Below are 21094 nucleotides of genomic sequence, written 5' to 3' on the forward strand. Positions count from 1 at the left end.
GAAGTGGCTTGGCCGAGCTGTAACGCTTGCATTGTTTGTGGAGTCTCCGCATATTTCACGCTGGGGAAGGATTTCGAATGTGGAGTGGACACCGAGCTCGCTTGGGTAACCTTCGGTGCTCGGGCTGATTCCCAGCGAGTGGAGTAGACTTGCAAAGCTCAAGTATTGCTGCTGATGACTCTGCGAGAAGGAATCGCAACCACTAAGTTTAAAGAGCCAATCAAGATGCCGCAGCAATCCGTGAGTGTAGATGGCCTGTACGCGAAGGACATCCGATCACAAGTTGACCTGTTGATCAACAATTTGGTCAACATCAAGGATGAGACTGGCGAGTTTTTGTTGAGACTACCAGACGGGAGAGTGATTGATACCAAAGGATGGAACGACTGGGAGTGGACGCACGGCATAGGTAAGCTCATTGAAGCTTTCAGGAGTGAATCCTGCTGACTTCATACCAGGCCTCTATGGCGTGTGGCAATACCACACATTGACTGGTTCACAGCAAGCTCTAGAAGTCGTTGAGTCGTGGTTCACAGGCCAATTGGCTACTGGAACGACGAAAAACATCAACACAATGGCTGTCTTTCTCACATTAGCATATCTTTATGAGAAGAATGGCGAGCAGACGTACCTTCCTTGGCTCGACTCGTGGGCTGAATGGGCCATGTACGAGCTGGAGAGGACGCCTTTCGGCGGCATGCAGCACGTCACGTACCTCACCTACAACCATTACGAGCTGTGGGATGATACGCTCATGATGACTGTCCTCCCGCTGGCCAAGATTGGTAAACTGTTGAACCGGCCGCACTACATTGAAGAGGCCAAGCGACAAGTCTTGCTGCACATCAAATATCTGTTCGATCCCTCGACTGGTCTGTTTTTCCACGGCTGGAAATTCGACGAGTCCGCACCTGGTGGGTTTGGGCACAACTTTGCGCGGGCAAGATGGGCTCGTGGTAACTGTTGGCTGACCGTCTTCATCCCGGACTTTATCGAATTGCTGGACTTGCCGCCGGGAGATGGCCTCCGGACGCACCTTATCGACACACTAGAAGCTCAATGCATAGCTTTGAAGAAGTTACAAGATGATGAGGGTATGTGGCGAACGCTCCTGGACGTGCCTCAAAACGAAGGCAGCTATGTCGAAGCCTCGGCGACCGCAGGTTTCGCCTACGGCATCCTAAAGGCGATCCGAAAGCGGTATATTAGCAAAGATTTCGAGCCTATTGCCACGAAAGCTGTCAAGGCCGTGCTGAGCCGTATTGCGCCGGATGGTGAGCTGAGAGACACCAGTTTCGGGACAGGCATGGGCCACGACTTGCAGCATTATAAAGACATACCAGTCACAAGTATGCCGTATGGACAGAGTCTGGCGATGATGTGTCTTGTAGAATATCTGCGAAAGTTCGTGTGATCTGTAAAGATTTGTAACAAGAGATAGACTGTACAGACCATCAGTGGCTTGAAACAAAACGAGAACATTGGCATCCGATATATCAACGTAAGGCGGCGAGCATGCGCATCTCGAACTCCGAGCCCGGCAGGTTCGTATCCAGAATGTCATGGACTTGAGCAAAAGGGAAGACTGTTGCCAGCATTTGCCGGAGATGACCGCAAGCGATCACCTCCCGCTAAGCATTGTTCTTGAGCCACTTCCCTGAGTAATCATCATTTCAAAGTAGCATATGACAGCCAGTTCGCCGGTAGGTACAAAGATTCAGCTGCATTTCACGCACAAGCGGTGTCCAGATCTGGCCAGAGGGTGACGCTTCGTGGCGAGCAAGCAAGCCGACTACTACAGCTTTTCCTCGTTTTGCCAGCCGTCCAAAGTGCTGTCGGCGCGGTGAAGGTATGGCGATGCTTTCGTGCAACAATCTCATACAAAAGTGGAGTGTAAACAGGAGGGAAGAGGCGAGTTGTTGGAATAGGAGTCGTCGAATCACATGCAGTCTTGGCATGGACGCGTGTTGGGAAGACCTCACGACGCGATTCTCTGGATCCACAAAGAACGAACATATCCACACTCTCTGGCGCCGAAGAATTCCACGCATCGCTCCGAAGCGACCATGAACGAAGGTCGCGTGAAGCATCGGCGTGAGTGCAGTACACAGCTCGGTGTACAGAAGGCTGAATGTCTGGAAGACTTCCGAAGAAATATGCAAAGGCGTGTCGAAAGCATGTGGAAGAGGAAGGTTTGCACCCATCAGTAGGGGCTCGAGCTTCGTGTTCATCGCCACTCCATGCGATAAGGCATGGTGTCTTCAGAGCGCCCTACCATAGTAACAGGGTCTCGAGAATTCAACCACATCCGCTTCCTCCAGAGTCACATCCGAGTACCATGTTTCTCTGGAGGTCTCTCTCGACGTTTGGCCACGATCCTCGCTGGGGCCTCGATGAGTTTCTGCATCCCACGCTTGATCGCTGGCCTCCGAGTACCACGTTTCGGACTTCGCCTTCTTCACAAGATTGACTTGACTGCACGGCGCGGCTAATGTAGTTGCTCCAGAGAATTCCGAGCGGATGGGACTTGCGAGCTCCGCGGGCTGGTGCGGCATCTCGCACTCTCGGCCAGAATCGCGCTTCCAGGATGTGGCGAATGGGCCGCGAGGCTCTTCCACGACTGGTTTTGTCACGCTAATCCTCCATCTGCGCTTCCCGCGTCGCGCGTTCTTCGACAAGGCGAAACAAAAGACTGGGTGAAAGATTGTGAAGGCCATTGTAGCGATCAGAATCATGCTAAATCGGGGTCAGGCATGCCCTCGGTGCCATAGTGATATTGCACTTACCAGCTCTCGCACAAGATGAAGGCCACCTGGCTACGCATGGGACCGCGAGGCCACAAACCCGACAGCTCGACCAACCGAAAGATGCATCGCACAAGAACTCCAGTATACGCTACCACGACTCCAGCAGCAAATAGCTTGAACTTGAGTGTATCAAGCAGCTTTGTTGCTGCAAATGGTACGTTATGCCAAGCTCGTCTTGTGCGATAAAGATAGTCCAGTACGAGACCCGCGAATATGACGAGCGTGAGGATCTGCAGGATGATTCCACATAAGACCAGGATGTAACCTGATATTCCAACGCCCAGGTTCACACCCAAATGAGGAGAAAGTGCACTCCCCGTGGCCAGTAGGACCAGACAGAACATGTCTAGAGCGATGAAGATCCAGGTGTACATGGGCGGAGGCAGGATACTTGTCGTTGCGCCAAAAGTGAGAGTGATCTGAGAACATCATGTCAACTGGTAGTCGGACAGTCGTCTGTGCGAACAGACTTACATGCTTCAGTGTCGCATGCACCGCTGCAGCCAGGAAACTTGGTGCAAAGTCCAGACAGCAGATGCTCAAATACAAGCCCGGAACATTGAACGGATTGTCGTGCAGTAAGACGCGTCCTGCATAGCCGCCAACCTCCCCCAGACAACTCAACGTGAGCAGCGCTCCGAAAAAGTACGTCTTCTTCCAGAGCGCCAGATAGACTTGTATGACAGTGAGACAACCAAAAGCGATGAGCAGAGAAGCATTAATCTCAAAGCTTGGATAATAGCCGTACACGCTCTCTTCCACTGGACAATCCGGACCGACAGCCGTGCAGGTAGAGTTGAAGTAGTTCCTTGGGCCAGCCATACTTCGTTCAAGCGATCGCGTCTCGAGTCCACTGTGATCGTATCCTGTTCAACGTGCACTGCACGAGATGGAAATACACGTCTTCAACAACGAGAGTAAGACAGAGCTTGCTGAATTGAGTGGCGAGACCTGCAGAGCCCTTCAAGAGACACATGGGTGGACATCGCGTGTGCTTCAATAAACAAGCCCACTCCCCTCGTCAGCCTCTGTATCAAGATCGCTGCACAAAGGAAGACCCATCGCGGCTCTCGATTCCCAAAACCAACACATTCCTACGCTCTATGCCAATCATGAACCCTTCTCGGGTTGGTTTCGTCGAGTTCACCCAGATTTTCACTAGAGCGGATCCACAGCTGCGTGTCGCCCGACGACGCCGTTGTATAGCCAGCGAGTCTGATGAGACGTTGTGGAATCTGCGAACGGTACGAAATCGGAGTATATCTGGAACTCAGTGAGCTGGACAAGGATCGGGGTGGAAGATCTGGCAAGGGGGGACAAAGTCTAAAGCGATCGCATGATCATCGTCAGCGAACACATCGGCTCGGCGGCAGCGAGGACGATGTGTTCCTGTCTAGTGGGTGGTCGAGACTGTACGAACGGTCCAGGAACGTGGTGAGACCAGGATGAAGGCAGCAAAAGGAGGTCTGACAGAACGCGTTAATTGTTTGCAGCTTTTCGATTGTGCAGGTAATGCTTCACGGAGCCCGAGAACCTAGTTCGCCATGCTACGCTTCCCGTGCTCAGAGCTTTCACGCCAATGTTTCCGACCTGAGGCAGAACGCATCAGACTCGGCAAAACAAGCTGAGTGATATGCTTTCCGGCGTTCTTGGCCAAGGATCAAGCTCCTTCCTCCCGAGCACAATTCCGACTTCACAGTTCACCAGCAAGCCAGATGCTTCTGCGTTTCCCATCGGCAGCGAGGTACTGATAGCCTACGCCTACAGACTCTCCTTCTCCGTCTTGAAAGATTTGCCACAATGTGTCCTGGAGGAACTCTTCGATGTCTTCGCATTCTTTTGGTGGATGTTGTCTGACGAGGTCTTCCATGTGGCTGGCTGCGTCTCCTGGGAAATCAAACATTGCTGAGATGCTGCATAGAGGGTGCGTTGTGCTGTTTGGGTCGCAGATGTGCGTCATGACGATGAAGATTGGAGCAGGCGGAGCGCGTCCGGCATCGATTTCGTTCGGACTCGAGGATGGCAGCGATGCTGAAAGGTGTGGACTCATGCCTGGAGCTGGCGTGACTTTGCTGTTTTGAGAAACGGCGTTGCCCATTCGAACGGTATTGCTGTGCTATGTGTAGACGCGGTAAATTGATCGGCGGGCTGTATTGCAGTGATTCTGACCAGCTTTGTTGGTTGTGCGAGTGTTGGGCAGAGTGCCATCTGAGCTGAATCTTAAAGCGCTGATACACGCGCAAGTGAATAGATGCAGAGGCAGTGCAGTGGCGCAGGGAGCAAATCAATGCATTGATGCTGTGAATACAGATGCACGGATACGATCACTGTCCTTCCATCGCATCGATTGAAGTCATCTTCATACCTCTTTGCGCGTCGCCATCAACCAGGGAAGCCACCTCGCGCCATCTTCCTCGCACGCTGATCGCGGCGATTGTGATTTGCGCGACTCGATTTGTTTGCCTCTTTCTTTCGCTGTGCGTTCGCAGTACTGGGGTCACTTGATGGTCCTGCAACACTTCCTCCTCGGCCTCTGCCTCTCCCTCCACGACCGCCTCTGCCACGTCCTTGAAAACCCCCTCGCCCTCCCTGTGCAGCGTCTGAGTCCTCAGTCTCGGTGTTTCCTGCGCTACCATGGTAAGCCGTGCTTGTAAGCTCTGTCTGCCTTCCAGTGAATGCGCTGGTCTGCGCTTCCAAGCGCTTCAGTCGCTTAGGATCACGTTGAAGCATGACTGCCCAGCCCTCAATTTGTTCGTCGGACATTCCAGTCTCTGTCTTTAATGCTGATCGTGCTTGTCCCCGTCGTACATCGAATGACCGACCAAACATCTCGGGAGACGACCTGTATGCGCTGAAGAGAGCCATGTCATTCTCCTCTTGCGTTACCTTTGCGGCGGCCCCTGGCTCTCCGTCTGGAGCTGTAGTATCGACAGTACCGCCCACGTCTTCGACATCGTATGTATCATCGCGCTCATCATCGTCAGAGTCGAATGCGGCCAGTGCAGATAATATGGCTGCCTTATTTGGCTGATCTTCCGCCGACAGGCTCTTGTTTCTCTTGCCAATGTGAAGGCGACTAGTATCAAAGTCTAAGCGATCGAGCTCATCATCATCGAATGCGTTCCTTCTATCAGGTAGGTGTGATTCCGAGGGTGGCGGCGTTGATCGCGGTACCAATTGGTCAACTGCAGCTTGCTGACTGTCATCCTGCACATTCGCCTGCTCACTACGATCCAGTGATGCTAGATGGGGGCGCAAAGAGTCATCAAGCAGGTGTGCGGTGACCTGTTCCACGTTGTCTGCGTATTCATCAAGTAGTTTCATCACAAAGCCCGAGCCGAGATCCGGAAAGAGATCCTGAACTTGTGTGACTAGGCTCATTTGATGCACATTGAGCTCAGCCTGTGTCGCGGGCTGTTTTCCCTTGGCTGGTCTGCGGCTACTGCGCTCTCGACGTTTCTGCCTCGCCAGACTCGGCGTGCGGTATGTCTCTAGCGTATCAAGGAGCTTGTACATTCTCTCTGGAGCCTTCTCTCCAAGCGAATGCCGCAACTTCAGGAGAATAGAAGTATTGGTAACAACATCAGCCAAGAGTGACTGGTTCGGTGGAGATTTTTCACCATGGCTCTTCAGCGTATAAAGGTGGTCTGAGAGTAGTGAACATTTTGGGGGCTCTGTGGTGGGTAAAGACGTAAGACCAAGAAACAGAACTGTGGATACAGCTTTCTTCTGCTCATCGTTGGCGGCATGGCTGTATGCTGACACCAAAGAGTCCAGAAAGTCTGAACCGGTCATAAAAAGAGCGGCAATATCGTTCGATGCATGCATCACGGGTGCAAGCTGGGTGAGAAGCCGGATTCCATCTTCCGGCGTCTTTGACTCTAATGCTGCCGTAACCAAATCCTTCTGCTTCTGTAACCGCGGTGCTAGTAGATCGCCCTTCTTCTTCCATACTCGCGTCAGAAGCTTCTGGAGTGCCAGAGCTTTGAGATTGGCATGGCAGAAGTTGGATAGAAAGCCGAAGTCGAGTAGCGAAAGTGGTATGGGTGCATCGCCGAGATACACGCGAGACACGATCTTGAAGGCTGCTTTTCTCAACAACCCTGCTTTCACTGAGCTCAAGGTCTGGTCGGCCGGTTGCAGAGTCGAAAGCTCCCTGTAGAAAGTGGACAGAAACGAAGGTAGAGTGTCATGATCGCTGGCGTTCAAGCTGAAGTCAGAGGGCGCCAGTCGCAAGATCGACTTAGACAAGGTCAGCCAAGCGTCCAGACAGACTTCCCACTCCTCGGGTCCCAGGCTGAGGCGGAGATTCGCTGGTGGCACCGGCGCGAAGATTGGGGTGGACATGGTGTTAGAGGGAAATCCTCGATGCAGGGGGCGTTACCTCGACTGCAAAGGACGTCCAGCGCCCACGAATGAAAAGTGTCTGACTGGAGATGCAAGTGAAGTCCAAACGTCACCGCAGTACCGCTTCTGGCAGCAGGTGATGCCAAGATTTTGGAGCGGCCCCGGCAGAACTAAGCGCCGACGCGGCACCACATGAATTATCGAATTCGCGCTCAAACGGAGACTTTCGCTCCCCACGATCATCACTTTGCCGATTCGAAAGAACGAGGTTTGTTGTAGCGAAAATGATCGGCTGAGCGCAGCGATTCTAATGGTATCATAGTCGTGATCGCATTCCGCACCGAACACCTCCACCGCACCGAATCACCCACCACCTCCAAATCTTCCGCCATGTCTTTCCAGGACCCAAAGAAGACGTCGCAGCTCGACGCACCAAAGATCCACAAGATCCGCATCACCCTTACCAGCCGCAAGGTGCAGTCGCTCGAGAAGGTCTGTAGCGAGCTCATCGAGCGTGCCAAGAGCAAGGAGCTTCGTGTGAAGGGCCCAGTCCGCATGCCTACCAAGAACCTCAAGATCTCTACCCGTAAGACTCCTTGCGGTGAGGGCTCCAAGACCTGGGACATGTACGAGATGAGGTAAGGATCATACAAAGCTCAGACGCTCTATTGTGTGAGACACTGACCCGGTTTGCAGAATCCACAAGCGTCTGATCGACTTGAACGCCCCAACCGAGGTCGTCAAGCAGATCATCATCAACATCGAGGCTGGTGTCGAGGTTGAGGTCACCATCGCCGCATAAGCGATCGTACAGGGTGCAGGACAGGAGAAGGAGGAGACAGACAATTCCAGCACGTCCTCCGCTACATCAACGCAATCCACTTGGGCAGTAGTGCAGTCGCAAAGCGACGACTAGCTTCCAACATACTTCGTCTGCCGTTCTTGTCATCCCATGTCCATCGCCTGAGATTTGGATTCGCGTTGTCCCTTTGACGGGGAAAGCGCACATCCAGAGACTCTTGAGAGTACATGAACAGCAGCATCCTCCGTTCTCGTCATGCTCGTCCCTTGTACGTTATGCTGTCGATCCCAAGTCGCTGAGCCGAAGTCACATCGTGCGAGATGTAAACCTTCCCTCAGACAGAGCGGAAGACAGCTGGAATCTGATGGGACGTAATCGAAGTGGTCTTTTCTTCGATGCTCCAAGGTGCTGCCATCATTGGATATGCCAAGCTTCGTTGTCGAATTGGTTCATCCGATGTAAGAGATCGTCGTTACAACACAGAGTAAAAGCATGCGTTTCAAGGCTGCTGCCGTACGTGAACATTGCTTAGTCAGCCCACCCGTTGTGACGATAACGCTTGCACGGGATGGACAGAACGCAACCACCATCCTTAACACACGACCGACTTTGTAGAAACATCATAAAAAAGCCATCTATTAAGCCATCTATTAAGCCATCTATTAAGCCATCTATTAAGCCAAGCGACACTTGAGCGAAGAGAAGAGGACACTGTCTCAGCTGACATTAGCCAGTCCGCTGCAGAGCTGAGCGCATGAAACCGCTTTCAAGTCGCGCACCACCGATCAGTCCAATAGAGCCGCCATCGAGCGACGACTCAACATCGCGCACACGAAGACTCTCGAGTGACAGAACCGCGGAGATGCATTGGCCTCAAGTCTTTCTATAAGATATCATCCTCCCTCGATATCAACATGCGCTGCCGTGTGTGCCTTATCTCTCAAGACTGGGGTCGCGAAATCGGATCGGGAATAGCCCCCGTGCATCGCACAGAAGCCATCCTGTGACTGCTGATAAGCCACATTCCCACCGTTTGACTGGTCTGGTCCGGTCGTTCCAACACGCCTCTGTGTCCGGAAAGTCAGTCAGCTGTGGTCTCCTCCGCCGAATCAACCATGTTGTCTGAGAAGTCGCACATGGACATCTCTAGATCTTCTGTTGAATGTTCGAGTCAACTGAGACACCAAGCCATCTAGACTACATCCTTCGCTGCGCCATGTGCCAGCCATGCGACCTGCACGTTGTTGCACAAGGAAGATAGGAGAAGCACAAGAACGCCATATAAGCTGCGCGATTCCTCCCTCCCTGGCGGGTGAGAAAAGCTCTTATCAGCAGCCATATCGACGTTCCAGTAATGGCTAGCATCCCTGCACTCCATATCTCTGCACGTCTCGTCAGCGTCCACCATCGAGCGTCACCACTGGCACGATACGCTCCGCAGAATCCTCGCATGCTGGTGTCCCGCGATCTGGGGTCTCCCAAACAGTGGAGTTTGTTCATTGTGAAGTACTGACGACCGGAGAAGCAAGTTTTGGGCTTCTGTGACGGACTGGCTGATTAGGAGCCTTATAACATCTAAGATGTGAACAGTGTCTTGCGCTGATGTTCTGGACGACATCAGAAGCTCGATCAACATAGCGCTTGGTTGCTCTCGTGCCGACTATCTCGTCCGCCCCTGCTTACCAAATCACTCGTGTTGCCTACAGGATGGGTTTCAATGCATCGCTGATGTGGAGGAGTCCGGAGGTCAACCCCATCAATCACAAAGCTCGATCAATACCAGTTCTCAATCCCATCGACCAATACGGACGCGTCTTCTTCTTTTCCTGGTTTGGATTTCTGGTGGCTTTCTGGTCATGGTGAGCATCTACCAAGCGTGCTTATCGCCGTGAGCAAGTATCTATCTCAGTTCCATGTTGACCTTTGACCAGGTACGCGTTTCCACCTCTGCTGCACGACATCATCAAAGCGGACCTCAACCTCACTCAAGCACAAGTGAGCAATTCGAACATCGTTGCGCTATGTGCTACGCTCGTGGTACGACTCATCGCTGGTCCTGCATGTGATCGTTTTGGACCTCGAAAAACATTTGCAGGATGTCTGCTCATCGGCGCCATTCCAACCTTCCTCGCCGGGACAGCCTATAATGTGCACCAGCTGTACGCCGTACGCTTCTTCATCGGAATTCTTGGTGGAAGTTTCGTGCCTTGCCAGGTCTGGACAACGGGCTTCTACGACAAGAATGTTGTCGGCACTGCCAATGCTCTGACCGCCGGGCTGGGCAACGCTGGGGGTGGTATCACATATTTTCTCATGCCCGCCATATACGAGAGCCTCGTGAAGGATGGACTATCGGGACATGTCGCTTGGCGTGTAGCATTCGTCGTGCCGGGCATTGTCATCGTCGTCGTGGCCCTCGCCCTCCTACTGCTGTGCCAGGATTCGCCAACAGGACACTGGTCTACACGCCTGCAAGCAACCCCGACGACCAAGCTTGAACAGCCCATGATCGTCAACGTTCCAGGAACCATCACTCCAACACCTAAGACTCCAGCTTCCGCTCGATCTGCGAACATCAAGGACGAGAAATCCCAACAATCGTCCCGCCGACCCTCCCACGATATCGAAGCCGGAGCTCAATTCAATCTCGCCACCGTCAACGAAATCATTCAAAAGCCATCACTCAGCCAAATCGCTCGTATAGCGCTCTCCCCGCAGACTCTTGTCCTCGGCGCAGCTTATTTCTCTACCTTCGGTGGTGAACTCGCCATCAACAGCATTTTGGGAACCTACTACGGAAAGCAATTCCCAGATCTCAACCTCCAAACCTCATCCAATTGGGCCGCAATGTTCGGTCTTATGAACGTCGTCTTCCGTCCCCTCGGCGGCGTCGTTTCCGATTACGCTTATCGCTACACAAACCAGAGTGTGTGGTCCAAGAAAATACTACTACACTCGTACTGCATCATCGCCGGGGCTTTCCTTGTCGCCATCGGACTGACAGATCAGCATTCTCTCGGCTCATTGGTCTGTCTCGTCGGCATCGGAATGGCATTCTTCCTAGAAGGCGCGAACGGGCTTAATTTCTCCCTTGTGCCACACGTTTTCCCGCAATCGAATGGCGTGGTGTCAGGGTTCACAGGCGCAGCAGGAAATCTGGGAGGTGTGATTTTCGCGATTATCTTCAGGTACAATGGGACAGATTACGGGAGGGCGATTTGGACTATTGGAGTCATCATTATGAGTTTGAATGTGGCAACATGCTGGATTAAGCCTGTGCCTAGGGAATTGGAAGAAGGGGCCAAATGAGCAATGCGCGGGTTTTGTGACAAAAGTTCGGTTTTGGGCGTTTTGTATTTAAAGCGTAGCAAGAGATACCAGGATGGATTGATGGACTGTTATAAGTATCTTGAGTATATGAAGATGCTACGATAGTCGTGAGGGTAGCGAGAAAGAGTGAAATCTTGCATATTTTGTCAAGTGTGAATTGGTCCCGTTCAAGCAAAACTCAATACAGACGAGCCACTCCTTCACGGTGCAACGCAGCCGCTCTCGAGGAAAAACTCCGGCTGTCTGGGCTGAGCGACGCTCCTGTCCTCAGAGACAGCTCGAGATGATCTGGAGTTCGTCCTTGATCACGGAGAAGTCAGAACCACGGGTGGAGCATCAGTCGTGCTGATACGGACTGGTCCACTTGATACCAGTGTGCAAGGGCAAATGCGTCCACTCCGTGCATCGTATCAGTGACGATTGTGGTGGCCGTCCGGGCAGGAATCTGAGTTGTCCGACGTTGTCGCGGATCGTTGGGATCTGAGCTGATTGTGGCATAGAGTGGGTCGTCCGATATGGACCACAGTCCCGCGGAGAAGAGTGATAGAGCTTGCCTTTCACATGCAATTCTTATCAAAATCCTCAGTGCCGGACGAGAGATCGTAGCCTGTCTTCCTGCAACTTTGGCAACAGGAAAGCTATTCTCGTGGCCTAACACTCTTTAATCTTGCTCAGTCAGTGGTCGAGGGGTCTTGTTAGGACACTTGCAATCACCCAAAGCCATGTTTGGTGGCTCGATAGCCGGGTCCTCTTCTAGCCATCGCAACACAACTTTGATCCATCCTTTATCGCTCAGCCAGTCGTCATAACACCAGGCGGAGGTTGCAGTGATATTGTCGTTCCAGTAGCGCTCAGCTCGATCTGACACCTCCTTCGGAGTGCTCCACATCTCCTCCAACTCTCGAGCCAAGGTCCGGCAGTCGTGTGGGCATCCGTCAGACGCCTTGCTGTAGAGCACCGCCCTGACAGAAGTCTTCGGGCCGGGGAATCGTGGGCCCATTGAACAGAAAAGAGCACGAGAATTATCAATGAAGATAGTGACGTCTCTCAACTTGGGCATGTCGCTGAAATCGTCTTGAGTTGCAGACGGGTAGGGCGAACTATATTCGACGTGTTCTTCGCACAAGACAAGTGACTCCAACGCTCGCTTTTGCTGTTTCTTGAGCGCCATCGCGAGAAATGGGAGCGCATCCTGTTCACGCCGGAAAGAAAAGGTGTTGTCGCTGTACAGCATCAGTGCAGCCTCCTCATAGACTTGGCGACACGTCCGGAGAAGATCAAGGTGCAACTTGTGCTGCGGTAGAGGCCTCTTGAAAGAGCTCAAATGGTCGAAGCAAGTTTCGTGGCGACCCAAGTAAGGAGCGACGGGGTTTAAATGCCGGCCTTTGTCGTCCACATGAGGCGAACAACTCCGTTGGTACTCTTCTTGATCATCGTGCGGCACGTCGCAGAGTGTGTAGATGAATCGGATGTGTCGGTCACGATCCACGAGGCGTCCAGTGAAATCTTCATAGACTTGGTCCAGGTCCAGGTCCAGGTCCAGAATGTCCAGGTCCTCGCCATCGATCTTGAATGAACCGATATGTATGTTCTGGCCGGCCAGAACATAGTGATAGATTCGTGTTCGCAGCTCCGCGGGCAACGCGAGCAGTGGCGATTCTGGGACGTTTTCTTCTGCGCTGTTCGTGGTCATTAGCGTTGGACTTTCTGCGGGCTGGCAGTGTTCGACTTTACCTCGCCATGATCTCATGCCCACCTGCTCCCTCTACAGATCAGGATGGCGCTTGTCCGGCAGTAATGATGTAAAGCAGCAGGTTCAAAGTTCAAAGTCAATCGATGCCTGATCGCTCGTCCCGAGCAATTCGTTGCCGTTTATCGTGCGCGCGGTGCAAACGTGGAGTGGGACGCGTGCCTGACGCGTTTGTGCGAGCGAGCAATGGTGATTTCGGAGTCGGCATCGTCTCAGATAGAGAGGCCGGCTCCCTTGCAGCTTGTAGGTTCATGTGGCCCTCGAACAACGATCAAGCGGTGCTCAATGTCTGCAAAACGAACATGAAGAGCTCTGACGAGAGACGCGTGCCTGACGCGTAGAGCACATGTGAGTGGGACCCTGAGAGCTGTGACGTCACCCGTCCCATCCCTGTCCCATTGTACATGAATCGCTGAGTAGAACCACAACACTTCCTAAAATCAAGTGAAGATGGCCGAAGCAGCAGCAGTCGGAGGTGTTGTCGCCTATGAAGTCGCGGAGACAGCGGTGCAGGCCGGCGCAGCTGGATATGCCATAGCCAAGCCGACTCAGCCATTGAAGGCTAGCTTCCACCAAATCGCAACTGCAAACGACGATGAAACAAGGTGAGTTGCAACCAGGATCCTAGCAGTATCTTCGCCCTGACACCGACCTGAACAGAAATTCAGTAGTCCGCTCGGACCACTCTGTTACCGTCGTTAAGAACAGAGCGTACATCTTTGGCGGCGAAACTGCATCCGGACAGCTAGCCAGCAACGATATCCATGCCGTAACACTGGACAAGCCGGCAGAGGAGAAATCTGAACATGAGCCGGAGTACTCCATACTACCCGCGGTGGCTGATGTCGAAGGTCAGCCAGTGCCCAAGGCTCGAACCAAGCACGCAGCCACCCACTTCAACATCTGTGTGGCAATCTTTGGAGGTCTCAACGAATCTGGGAAATTGGTCGACGAGGAACCGATCATCTGGCTTTATGTGACGGGAAAATCTGCTTGGGAGAGTCTGAAGTCTGGTCACGGCCCTGCGCCCGCTCAGAGGAGTGGTGCCAGATTGTTCAACTTCAACAACAATCTGGTGCTGTACGGAGGTGTCGACGCCAATGGAGAGCCCCTTCGTGACATTTGGCACTTCTCTTACACCCAGAAGACCTGGACTCAGCTTCCGACCGCCCCTGTCTCCACTAGGAATGCAGCACTCGTGGACGGCGTTCTGTACCTGATCTTGGGGACAGACAACATGAGCAGCGATGTGCACTCACTACATTTGCATCCAAACGAGAATGCCGAAGAGAGCTTGCACCTCAATTCCGGTCCACAGACAGAGTGGCACACTGCCCCTTTCCCAACAAACCCTCTAACTCCAGGTCCTCGGCCTCGGGTCGGAGGTGGTCTCCTCCCGATATCAACGGGCTACGGGCGCAACTACCTGCTGTACTTCTTCGGAGCCCGGCAGAACCCTAACACAACAGAGGCCGTTTCTCCCGATGACACGGAAGACTCATCACAATGGAGCGATAGCTGGACTTATCAAATTCCCTCGAGCAGTCCAGAAGTCAAGCCAACTTTGAGCATCTCGGAGGCCATCAAGCCCGCTAGAATCAAAGATGCGATTCGTGAGAAGCTGGGCTATAGCTCTGGTGAACAGAGTTGGGCAGAGGTTGAGGTGCTGCCTCCAGGAGACTTAGTCGGCGGCACTGGTAAGATCCATCCTGGGCCTCGCGCATTCTTCGGTTACGACTTGGTGGCAGATGGACACGGGGTGGTTGTTTGGGGCGGCTTGAATGCGAAAGGAGACCGTGAAGGCGATGGCTGGATCATCAAGTTCCAATGAGAGGCTACACGCGTGTCGCGGTAGCAATACATATCGACAGAACTGCGAAATTGATCAGCAGTATCAAGAACCATGACTCGGCACGTGGTTGAGCTGCCGATAGATGATACCCATGTATGGTTGTATGGCAGGTCAAGATACTCTGCCTCCCATCAGCGGCAAACCAGATATCATCTCTCTGCCCCGCGCACTCTTCTCTATCATACTTACTCTCAGCAGATGCGGCACGCAGTGAAAGCTATCTCGACGTTGAGGAGGTCGGTAATTTCCAGTCATGTGCAATGTGGTCAGTAGTACGAATCCACACTGCCCAGGATGGCTGTAAAGTCTTGGGCCAACAAGGATACTCTCCAATCGCACGATGCCAGCAGAGAATCCGTCTGCACAGCTCGGATCGTGTTGTTTTGAAGTGAAAGCCAGTCATACCACCCCGGAGCTGCATTAATCCTCACACAATGATTTGTGTGTTTGTGAAATGTGATTTGTAGTGGCATAGAGGAGGTGGAGAAGGCATCTCTAACTCTAACCTCCGATTAAGGTTTAGCAGTGCAACGATCCCGGTCGGCGGTCACCCAGCGGGCGTCCACCATCCAGCAGCACTAGCACCATCTTGCAGTTTCCTGCCACTGCTGGCGCTATACCATCGCTAGCACCAGCACTCGCTCGCCCCGCCACTGCGTTGACGTGTCACCACCCCCCCGACAATCCTCCGCCCTCCGAACGCGCGCGTGTGGGAAAGCCGTGTCGCGACGTGAGCGGGCGGCGCACATGCTCCGCAGAACCTCGAGCCGGCCGAGTGCGTGACGGCGGAGCCAGTAGAGTCGGCGGGGAAGCAGAATCGCCGGCAGCAACGTACGGCGTCGTAGAAGTTGCCCGCGGCGCGAACGAGGAGCAGGAGCAGGCCAGCAGATGGATACGCTACCGGCAACGGCTACAACAGCCGGTCCCAGCACTGAAGTCTCTACCCCAGCCGCATATGAGGACGACGTCCGCCATGGCCACTTCGCCGTCACTGCTTCATCGCAGATCCCCAAGCCCACCAGCAGCATGTCGCCTCTCCCAGTGACCGCGTCGTCGCCCGACATCACTCTCAAAGACGCGAAGCACATCGGCACCCGCCTTCACGATGACGGCCACGAGATCGAGCTCCCTAGTCCCCGGCTGCGCTCCAGTCGCCTATTCAAAGGCAAGGGGAAGGAGGCGGTAGCGATTGAGAAACCTAGGAAGAAGCCGCTGAAGCTGCTCGACCTGCCGCTGGACATCCTCAAGGACATCGTCAAGGAGGTGACCCACACCAACGACCTGACCTCTCTTGCGCTCTGCCACAGTGCTCTCCACGAGCTCACGATTCCGCACATCTACTCGCGCTTCGACATCGTTTGGCCGGACAGCAGTACACAGTCTGACAACAGGTCAGGCGTCGATGCTCTCACATATGGGCTGTCAACGCTGGTCATGGCGGAGGAGGTATTCGGCGAGGCGCCCGAGCAACGGGCGCATGCGCAAAGCAACAGATTCAGCATGACGGAGGGGAAAGCGACAGAGATGGCGATAAGGAGGAGAAGAGGCAACCACTATGCGCACTTCACCAAAAAGTTCTCGCTCGGCAATGGGCCGGCAGACTGGGTACAAGAGTATCTCATCACAAAAGAGGGTGGAAAGATGCTTGGGACCTTGGTTGCGCTGGCTGTAGCACGCATGCGATCGCTCGAGACATTCATCTGGGACATGCCGACGGGTGTCCTCCGCGACGTCTGGCTCGCTCTTTCTTCACTAGGAGATCGGGCGACAGAGCAGAATCCTTGCAAGCTGGAGAAGGTATGGGTGAGATGGCACAACAACTCCCTCAGACTCGCCGATGTCGCGACTCCGATGCCTCCTCCACCGCCGCCCATCAATGTCAACACGATGCATGCCTCGCAGTTTCATACCGCGATTCCTGGACCAATTCCGACACCCCAAATGCATCCCGCTGCACTAGATCGAGTTGAGCATCCCAACTTCTCCGTACTTCCAGCATTAAAGAGCTTGAGCGTGCTGGACATTGACGAGCTGGCGTATCTGGACGAGATGGCTGTGCTGATCGGCAAATCGCTTGATAAGCTACGTGAACTGCGTGTGGGCATCGCGAGACACGCAATGACAAAAGATTGGGTTACGGTGTGGGAGGGAGAGCAATTGCGCCAGGTCGATCCTGACTATCCCACAGCTGGATCCCTTACAATTGGAGAGAAACGTTTAGGCGGCGTCATGGGCATTTTGGCTGGATTCGTATGTGACATGCGCAAGCCGAGGATTGTTCTGCCCGCGCGGAGACGCCACCGGCGAACATCGAGTAGAACAAGTGCGAGTGCGACGATTCCGGAATCACCTGTGACCGCCTCGGCTGAGATGCCTTCTGCTTTGACACAAACTGCAGGCATCGCGAATGTAGGCGATGCCATCGCTCAAACAGCGGATGAGGACTCCATGGTCATGACTGAGGAGACTACATCATCACACGTGGATTCATCGCATGAGCTGCAATCAGAACTGAGCAGCGATCCTGCAATAGAGACTGCGCTACAAGCTATTGCACCTACGACCGAGCCGACAAACACGTCTCTACTCGATCAGGAGCCTGTCACACTGGACTCACTGGAAGATGTACAGCAGCCCTGGCTCGAGAACGTGCTCAAGTTGGAAAGCCTGGAACTAGAGAGGGTGCCCATCTCAGTTCCAGTTCTCCAAAAAGCTATCAACTGGACCACTCTGACCTCACTAACACTTCTACATTGTGGCAATCATGAGCAGCTATGGAAGACGCTTCGGAAGCAGTTTGCGCCTACGCCCAAGTCGCCTGTGTATCCAACACCACGACGAACAGCAGCCCCTTCGCCCAAGAAGGGCGGCAAGCCTTCACTGCCCGATGCAGATCTGGTCTACCATCTGAATCTTAGGAAAGTGCACACCAACACTGTTTCGCCTGCGCTTGTCAGTTTCCTAAAGGAGACTCTTGCGCCAAACAGTCTGGAAGTGCTCTTCTTGCAGGAAGCTCGAAGCTACAATTCACCTGTCGCGGTGGAGGCAATCTACCGCGGTCCGCTTAGGAGACATCGCAACAGCATCAAGAAACTGCTGATCGACAGTTCCGAAAAGGGTGTCGACGGCATGCCTACCAATTCCAACAGGTGGAGACGATGGATCTTGTCTCGCGACATTTTGGCCTTTGTGTGCAGTGGTAAGATGCCGGCGCTGCGTGAGCTCGGTATGGCCATCGACTATCGCGACTGGCATTTCTTCTTGCAGCATCTGCCTAGCGTCCCACAACTGCGGTCTTTGTACCTTCCATTCTTGGCAAATCACGTCTCAGGACCTAACGTGGACCCACGAGAGCTTGCGCTGCAAATTGTGGACATAGTGGCGCTGAGATCAGAAGTCGAGCTGTGCTACATGGGTATCGCGAACAAATGCTTCGAGATTCTCGAAAACCGTAAGGAGGATGCTCTTAAGAGCGAATGGCATGTTCTGCCCTCAGGCTTCGTGGATCCCGACGCTGTCCCGAGCGATGCCGATGAAGACGATGACGAAGATGAGGATGCGGACGACGAAGACGAAGTCGAAGATCTCGACGATGAAGCAGAAGAAGAGACCGAAAGCGACGAAGATGACATTGACGACGACACTGATTCCGAGGCCGATGGCGCCGAGTTCGGCAGACACGCTGCCAGACTGAGGCTCAGGGAGATCTTGTTTTATGATGACAAGGTCGCCATCTTCAAGGCTAGACACGGAAGACTGTAGATGACTGAAAACAACAACATGCACAGAAAGGGGCACGGTATGAACGTAACGCGGCACTGGGGCGTTGCGTGGGATCTGGATTGGGATTCGGGCTTCTTTTTTTGATTCTTTAACGCGTGGGATCCACGGAGCAGCAAGATGATTCCCCCCAGCCATAACCGCGCATCGCGGGCGGCAACATTGTTTTGCAGTGTGTTACTACCAATCATTGTTAACTTCACGAAACGACAAGGAAAGGTGATGTTCTTCATACCATCCATATGCAAGAATTTGATATGGATATGGGACATACAGCTTGTATACAATACAACACTGACTTCATCATATGTTTCCCAGGTTTCACTTCGCTCTCGTGCTGTCGTGCTGTGCCTCGTCGCTACCACAGTGTTGTTTCGAAAAGCTTACTTGCGACTGTGACAGGTTTGGCGAAGGAGTAGATCCTGGTCGTTTCTCCACGTTCTGGTATGAACCTGGCGGTGTACAGCAAGCTTGTTTCCAAGCTTTTGACTTCCCGCACGACATGGTATGCTGGAGGGTGACGACGCGTTTGCAATCTCCTCCAGTCACTTTGCGGGAAGGTCATCTGAGTTGGCGGGAAATTCTTGTGACTTCATTCGAAACGCCGTGCACGATGTAGGCGACCACGTTCTTTCCTTCACTTGACTTCATCACATACGCGGCAGAACCAACTTCGCAAAGTAAACGACTCACCTAGGCAGAGAAGGATCAACCCACCGCCGGAGCAGCGGAAAGCCTCTCACCAACGGCGACGCAGAATGCATCCTCACATCAAACCCGCCGTCTTCCTCGCGACCAACTTCCTCTTCTTCCAATCAACATTCGCCCTCGCCCAAGAGCACCAAGCCATCGCCATCCCTCAACTCCAAACCGACATCAACCAAATTCAAGAACAAAACGTCACAGACACGAACAACAACAACAACCCCATCCAAGTCATCGACCCCTCCGACCAGACCAGCTACATCTCGCCCAACAGTCCCACGGCGATCCCGACACCCTCATCTTCTACATTAGGTCAATTGGTAATTTGCACGACACTCACGGGTGACAATGAAGCACTTTATGGAGCGAGTAGTGAGTGTCGAACATATGCGGCTTTGACAAGTTTTACGCGTTTGACGGGGACGGCGGCTACGGCGGGCATTTTGACTGCTAGTGAGACGAGGAGTGGGGCTGGGGGGATAAGGACGACAATGGCTAGTGAGACGATGGTGACGGGGACGAGGACGGGAAGTGCTACGGAGGAGACGGGTATGGCGAGGCCGACGGAGACGGGACAAGCAGAGAGTGATGCGGAGAGGGGAGTGGGAAGTATTGGGTTGTGGACGATGATAGCGACGGGCGGGCTGATGGTGGTCGGGTTGGTGGGAATGTAGTCAAGGTTGTGTTGAATGGGGTAGTGGTACTGTAATGGGAGGGGACAAGACTGTTTGTGTCAGACTAAGGCAGAATAGGAGGTTGTCTTGATGTATAGGCGAAAGAGGCCGCCCATAAGGTAATGTCGAAGTTCAAAGGCTTGGCCGTGGCAGTGCCCAAGGCGGTGCTTCCTCCTTCAGCCTTGTGTAAAACTATTTCTCCAGCTCTTTCTGGCTATGTTTCAATTCTTGTTTTCATGTCAATCCATGTACTATACACATCAGTAGCATTGGTACATCCGAAATAGTCCCTGCGCAATGCCCTTCAACACAACACCATTGCACAAAAACTGGCTAGAGTACTGGAGCGGCCAGATCACTTGGGAACAGTACCTCGACAATCTGCTGGACCTTTGCGTCCAGAGTAACGATGAGCCGGGTGACCGCGATTTGGAAAACGTGCGATTCCAAGATCCATTCAGCTACATGACTGCGGTATGGTACAAGAAGATACATCCAATCAAAGACACACAAGTTCAAGCCGTCAAGGCCGTTTTCAAAACGTATCGGCAGGACACTGCAAATGCAAATGAACCTCGTTATGCAACGGCAGAAGAGGTCGAAGACAAGCTCGTCCTACTCGAGGGAAGCGGATTATCCGAGGAAGGCATCATAGGCTTGAAGAAATCCCTCGCGTGGAGAGCATGTTATGATAAACAAGCCAGGATGCTGGAATTTCTTTTGGAGCGTGGTGGTTTTCCAATCGAGTGGCCCCTTCTAGACAAGACAAAGTGGTTTCTCAACTCGTCCCAAGATCCGGAGATGACGAGGGTGGTCAGCGAGTCTCGTGTCTTGAGAGAAGCTCGTGAGAATATGCCTCCTAAGCAGATCGAAGATATGTCACCGGCGGAAATTTTCGATGAGGGTGGGCCGCTGCCGGTGAAGTGGTGATGGCAGCTCATAGTTCATGGCAGAATAACTCTGCTACTTGTCAGATGCTCATTACATTCTCCTAGATATTTTCATTCCGCCATGCCAACAACATCTCTCTCAACGAAGATGGCTCTG

The 21094-nt window shown here is 53.2% G+C and overlaps 11 protein-coding genes across 11 annotated transcripts; 7 read left to right on the forward strand and 4 right to left on the reverse strand.

Moving 5' to 3' along the window:
- Nucleotides 1–225: 225 nt before the first annotated feature.
- CKM354_001077300 (uncharacterized protein) lies at nt 226–1414 on the forward strand (the record flags this gene model as incomplete). Its single annotated transcript, XM_044806240.1, has 2 exons — nt 226–409; nt 459–1414. The coding sequence occupies 2 exons, from the start codon at nt 226–228 to the stop codon at nt 1412–1414; spliced, it is 1140 nt and encodes a 379-aa protein (XP_044662175.1).
- An 847-nt stretch (nt 1415–2261) lies between these two features.
- Nucleotides 2262–3629, reverse strand: CKM354_001077400 (uncharacterized protein; the record flags this gene model as incomplete). The annotated part of the gene is made up of 3 exons (XM_044806241.1): nt 2262–2736; nt 2787–3226; nt 3282–3629. 3 exons carry the CDS (start codon nt 3627–3629, stop codon nt 2262–2264), a joined length of 1263 nt encoding a protein of 420 aa, XP_044662176.1.
- Nucleotides 3630–4500: 871 nt separating this feature from the next.
- On the reverse strand, nt 4501–4905 carry CKM354_001077500 (uncharacterized protein; the record flags this gene model as incomplete). Its single annotated transcript, XM_044806242.1, has 1 exon — nt 4501–4905. One exon carries the CDS (start codon nt 4903–4905, stop codon nt 4501–4503), a length of 405 nt encoding a protein of 134 aa, XP_044662177.1.
- Nucleotides 4906–5189: 284 nt separating this feature from the next.
- Nucleotides 5190–7154, reverse strand: CKM354_001077600 (uncharacterized protein; the record flags this gene model as incomplete). Its single annotated transcript, XM_044806243.1, has 1 exon — nt 5190–7154. One exon carries the CDS (start codon nt 7152–7154, stop codon nt 5190–5192), a length of 1965 nt encoding a protein of 654 aa, XP_044662178.1.
- Nucleotides 7155–7544: 390 nt separating this feature from the next.
- CKM354_001077700 (ribosomal 40S subunit protein S20) lies at nt 7545–7956 on the forward strand (the record flags this gene model as incomplete). Its single annotated transcript, XM_044806244.1, has 2 exons — nt 7545–7792; nt 7851–7956. 2 exons carry the CDS (start codon nt 7545–7547, stop codon nt 7954–7956), a joined length of 354 nt encoding a protein of 117 aa, XP_044662179.1.
- Nucleotides 7957–9663: 1707 nt separating this feature from the next.
- On the forward strand, nt 9664–11265 carry CKM354_001077800 (uncharacterized protein; the record flags this gene model as incomplete). Its single annotated transcript, XM_044806245.1, has 2 exons — nt 9664–9815; nt 9888–11265. 2 exons carry the CDS (start codon nt 9664–9666, stop codon nt 11263–11265), a joined length of 1530 nt encoding a protein of 509 aa, XP_044662180.1.
- A 682-nt stretch (nt 11266–11947) lies between these two features.
- On the reverse strand, nt 11948–12979 carry CKM354_001077900 (uncharacterized protein; the record flags this gene model as incomplete). The annotated part of the gene is made up of 1 exon (XM_044806246.1): nt 11948–12979. One exon carries the CDS (start codon nt 12977–12979, stop codon nt 11948–11950), a length of 1032 nt encoding a protein of 343 aa, XP_044662181.1.
- A 507-nt stretch (nt 12980–13486) lies between these two features.
- Nucleotides 13487–14867, forward strand: CKM354_001078000 (uncharacterized protein; the record flags this gene model as incomplete). The annotated part of the gene is made up of 2 exons (XM_044806247.1): nt 13487–13641; nt 13697–14867. 2 exons carry the CDS (start codon nt 13487–13489, stop codon nt 14865–14867), a joined length of 1326 nt encoding a protein of 441 aa, XP_044662182.1.
- Nucleotides 14868–15776: 909 nt separating this feature from the next.
- Nucleotides 15777–18650, forward strand: CKM354_001078100 (uncharacterized protein; the record flags this gene model as incomplete). Its single annotated transcript, XM_044806248.1, has 1 exon — nt 15777–18650. One exon carries the CDS (start codon nt 15777–15779, stop codon nt 18648–18650), a length of 2874 nt encoding a protein of 957 aa, XP_044662183.1.
- Nucleotides 18651–19426: 776 nt separating this feature from the next.
- CKM354_001078200 (uncharacterized protein) lies at nt 19427–20047 on the forward strand (the record flags this gene model as incomplete). Its single annotated transcript, XM_044806249.1, has 1 exon — nt 19427–20047. One exon carries the CDS (start codon nt 19427–19429, stop codon nt 20045–20047), a length of 621 nt encoding a protein of 206 aa, XP_044662184.1.
- A 297-nt stretch (nt 20048–20344) lies between these two features.
- CKM354_001078300 (uncharacterized protein) lies at nt 20345–20977 on the forward strand (the record flags this gene model as incomplete). The annotated part of the gene is made up of 1 exon (XM_044806250.1): nt 20345–20977. One exon carries the CDS (start codon nt 20345–20347, stop codon nt 20975–20977), a length of 633 nt encoding a protein of 210 aa, XP_044662185.1.
- Nucleotides 20978–21094: the final 117 nt, after the last annotated feature.

Source organism: Cercospora kikuchii, assembly GCF_019650295.1.
Source record: "Cercospora kikuchii DNA, contig_00007, whole genome shotgun sequence".
Classification (NCBI taxonomy): domain Eukaryota; kingdom Fungi; phylum Ascomycota; class Dothideomycetes; order Mycosphaerellales; family Mycosphaerellaceae; genus Cercospora; species Cercospora kikuchii.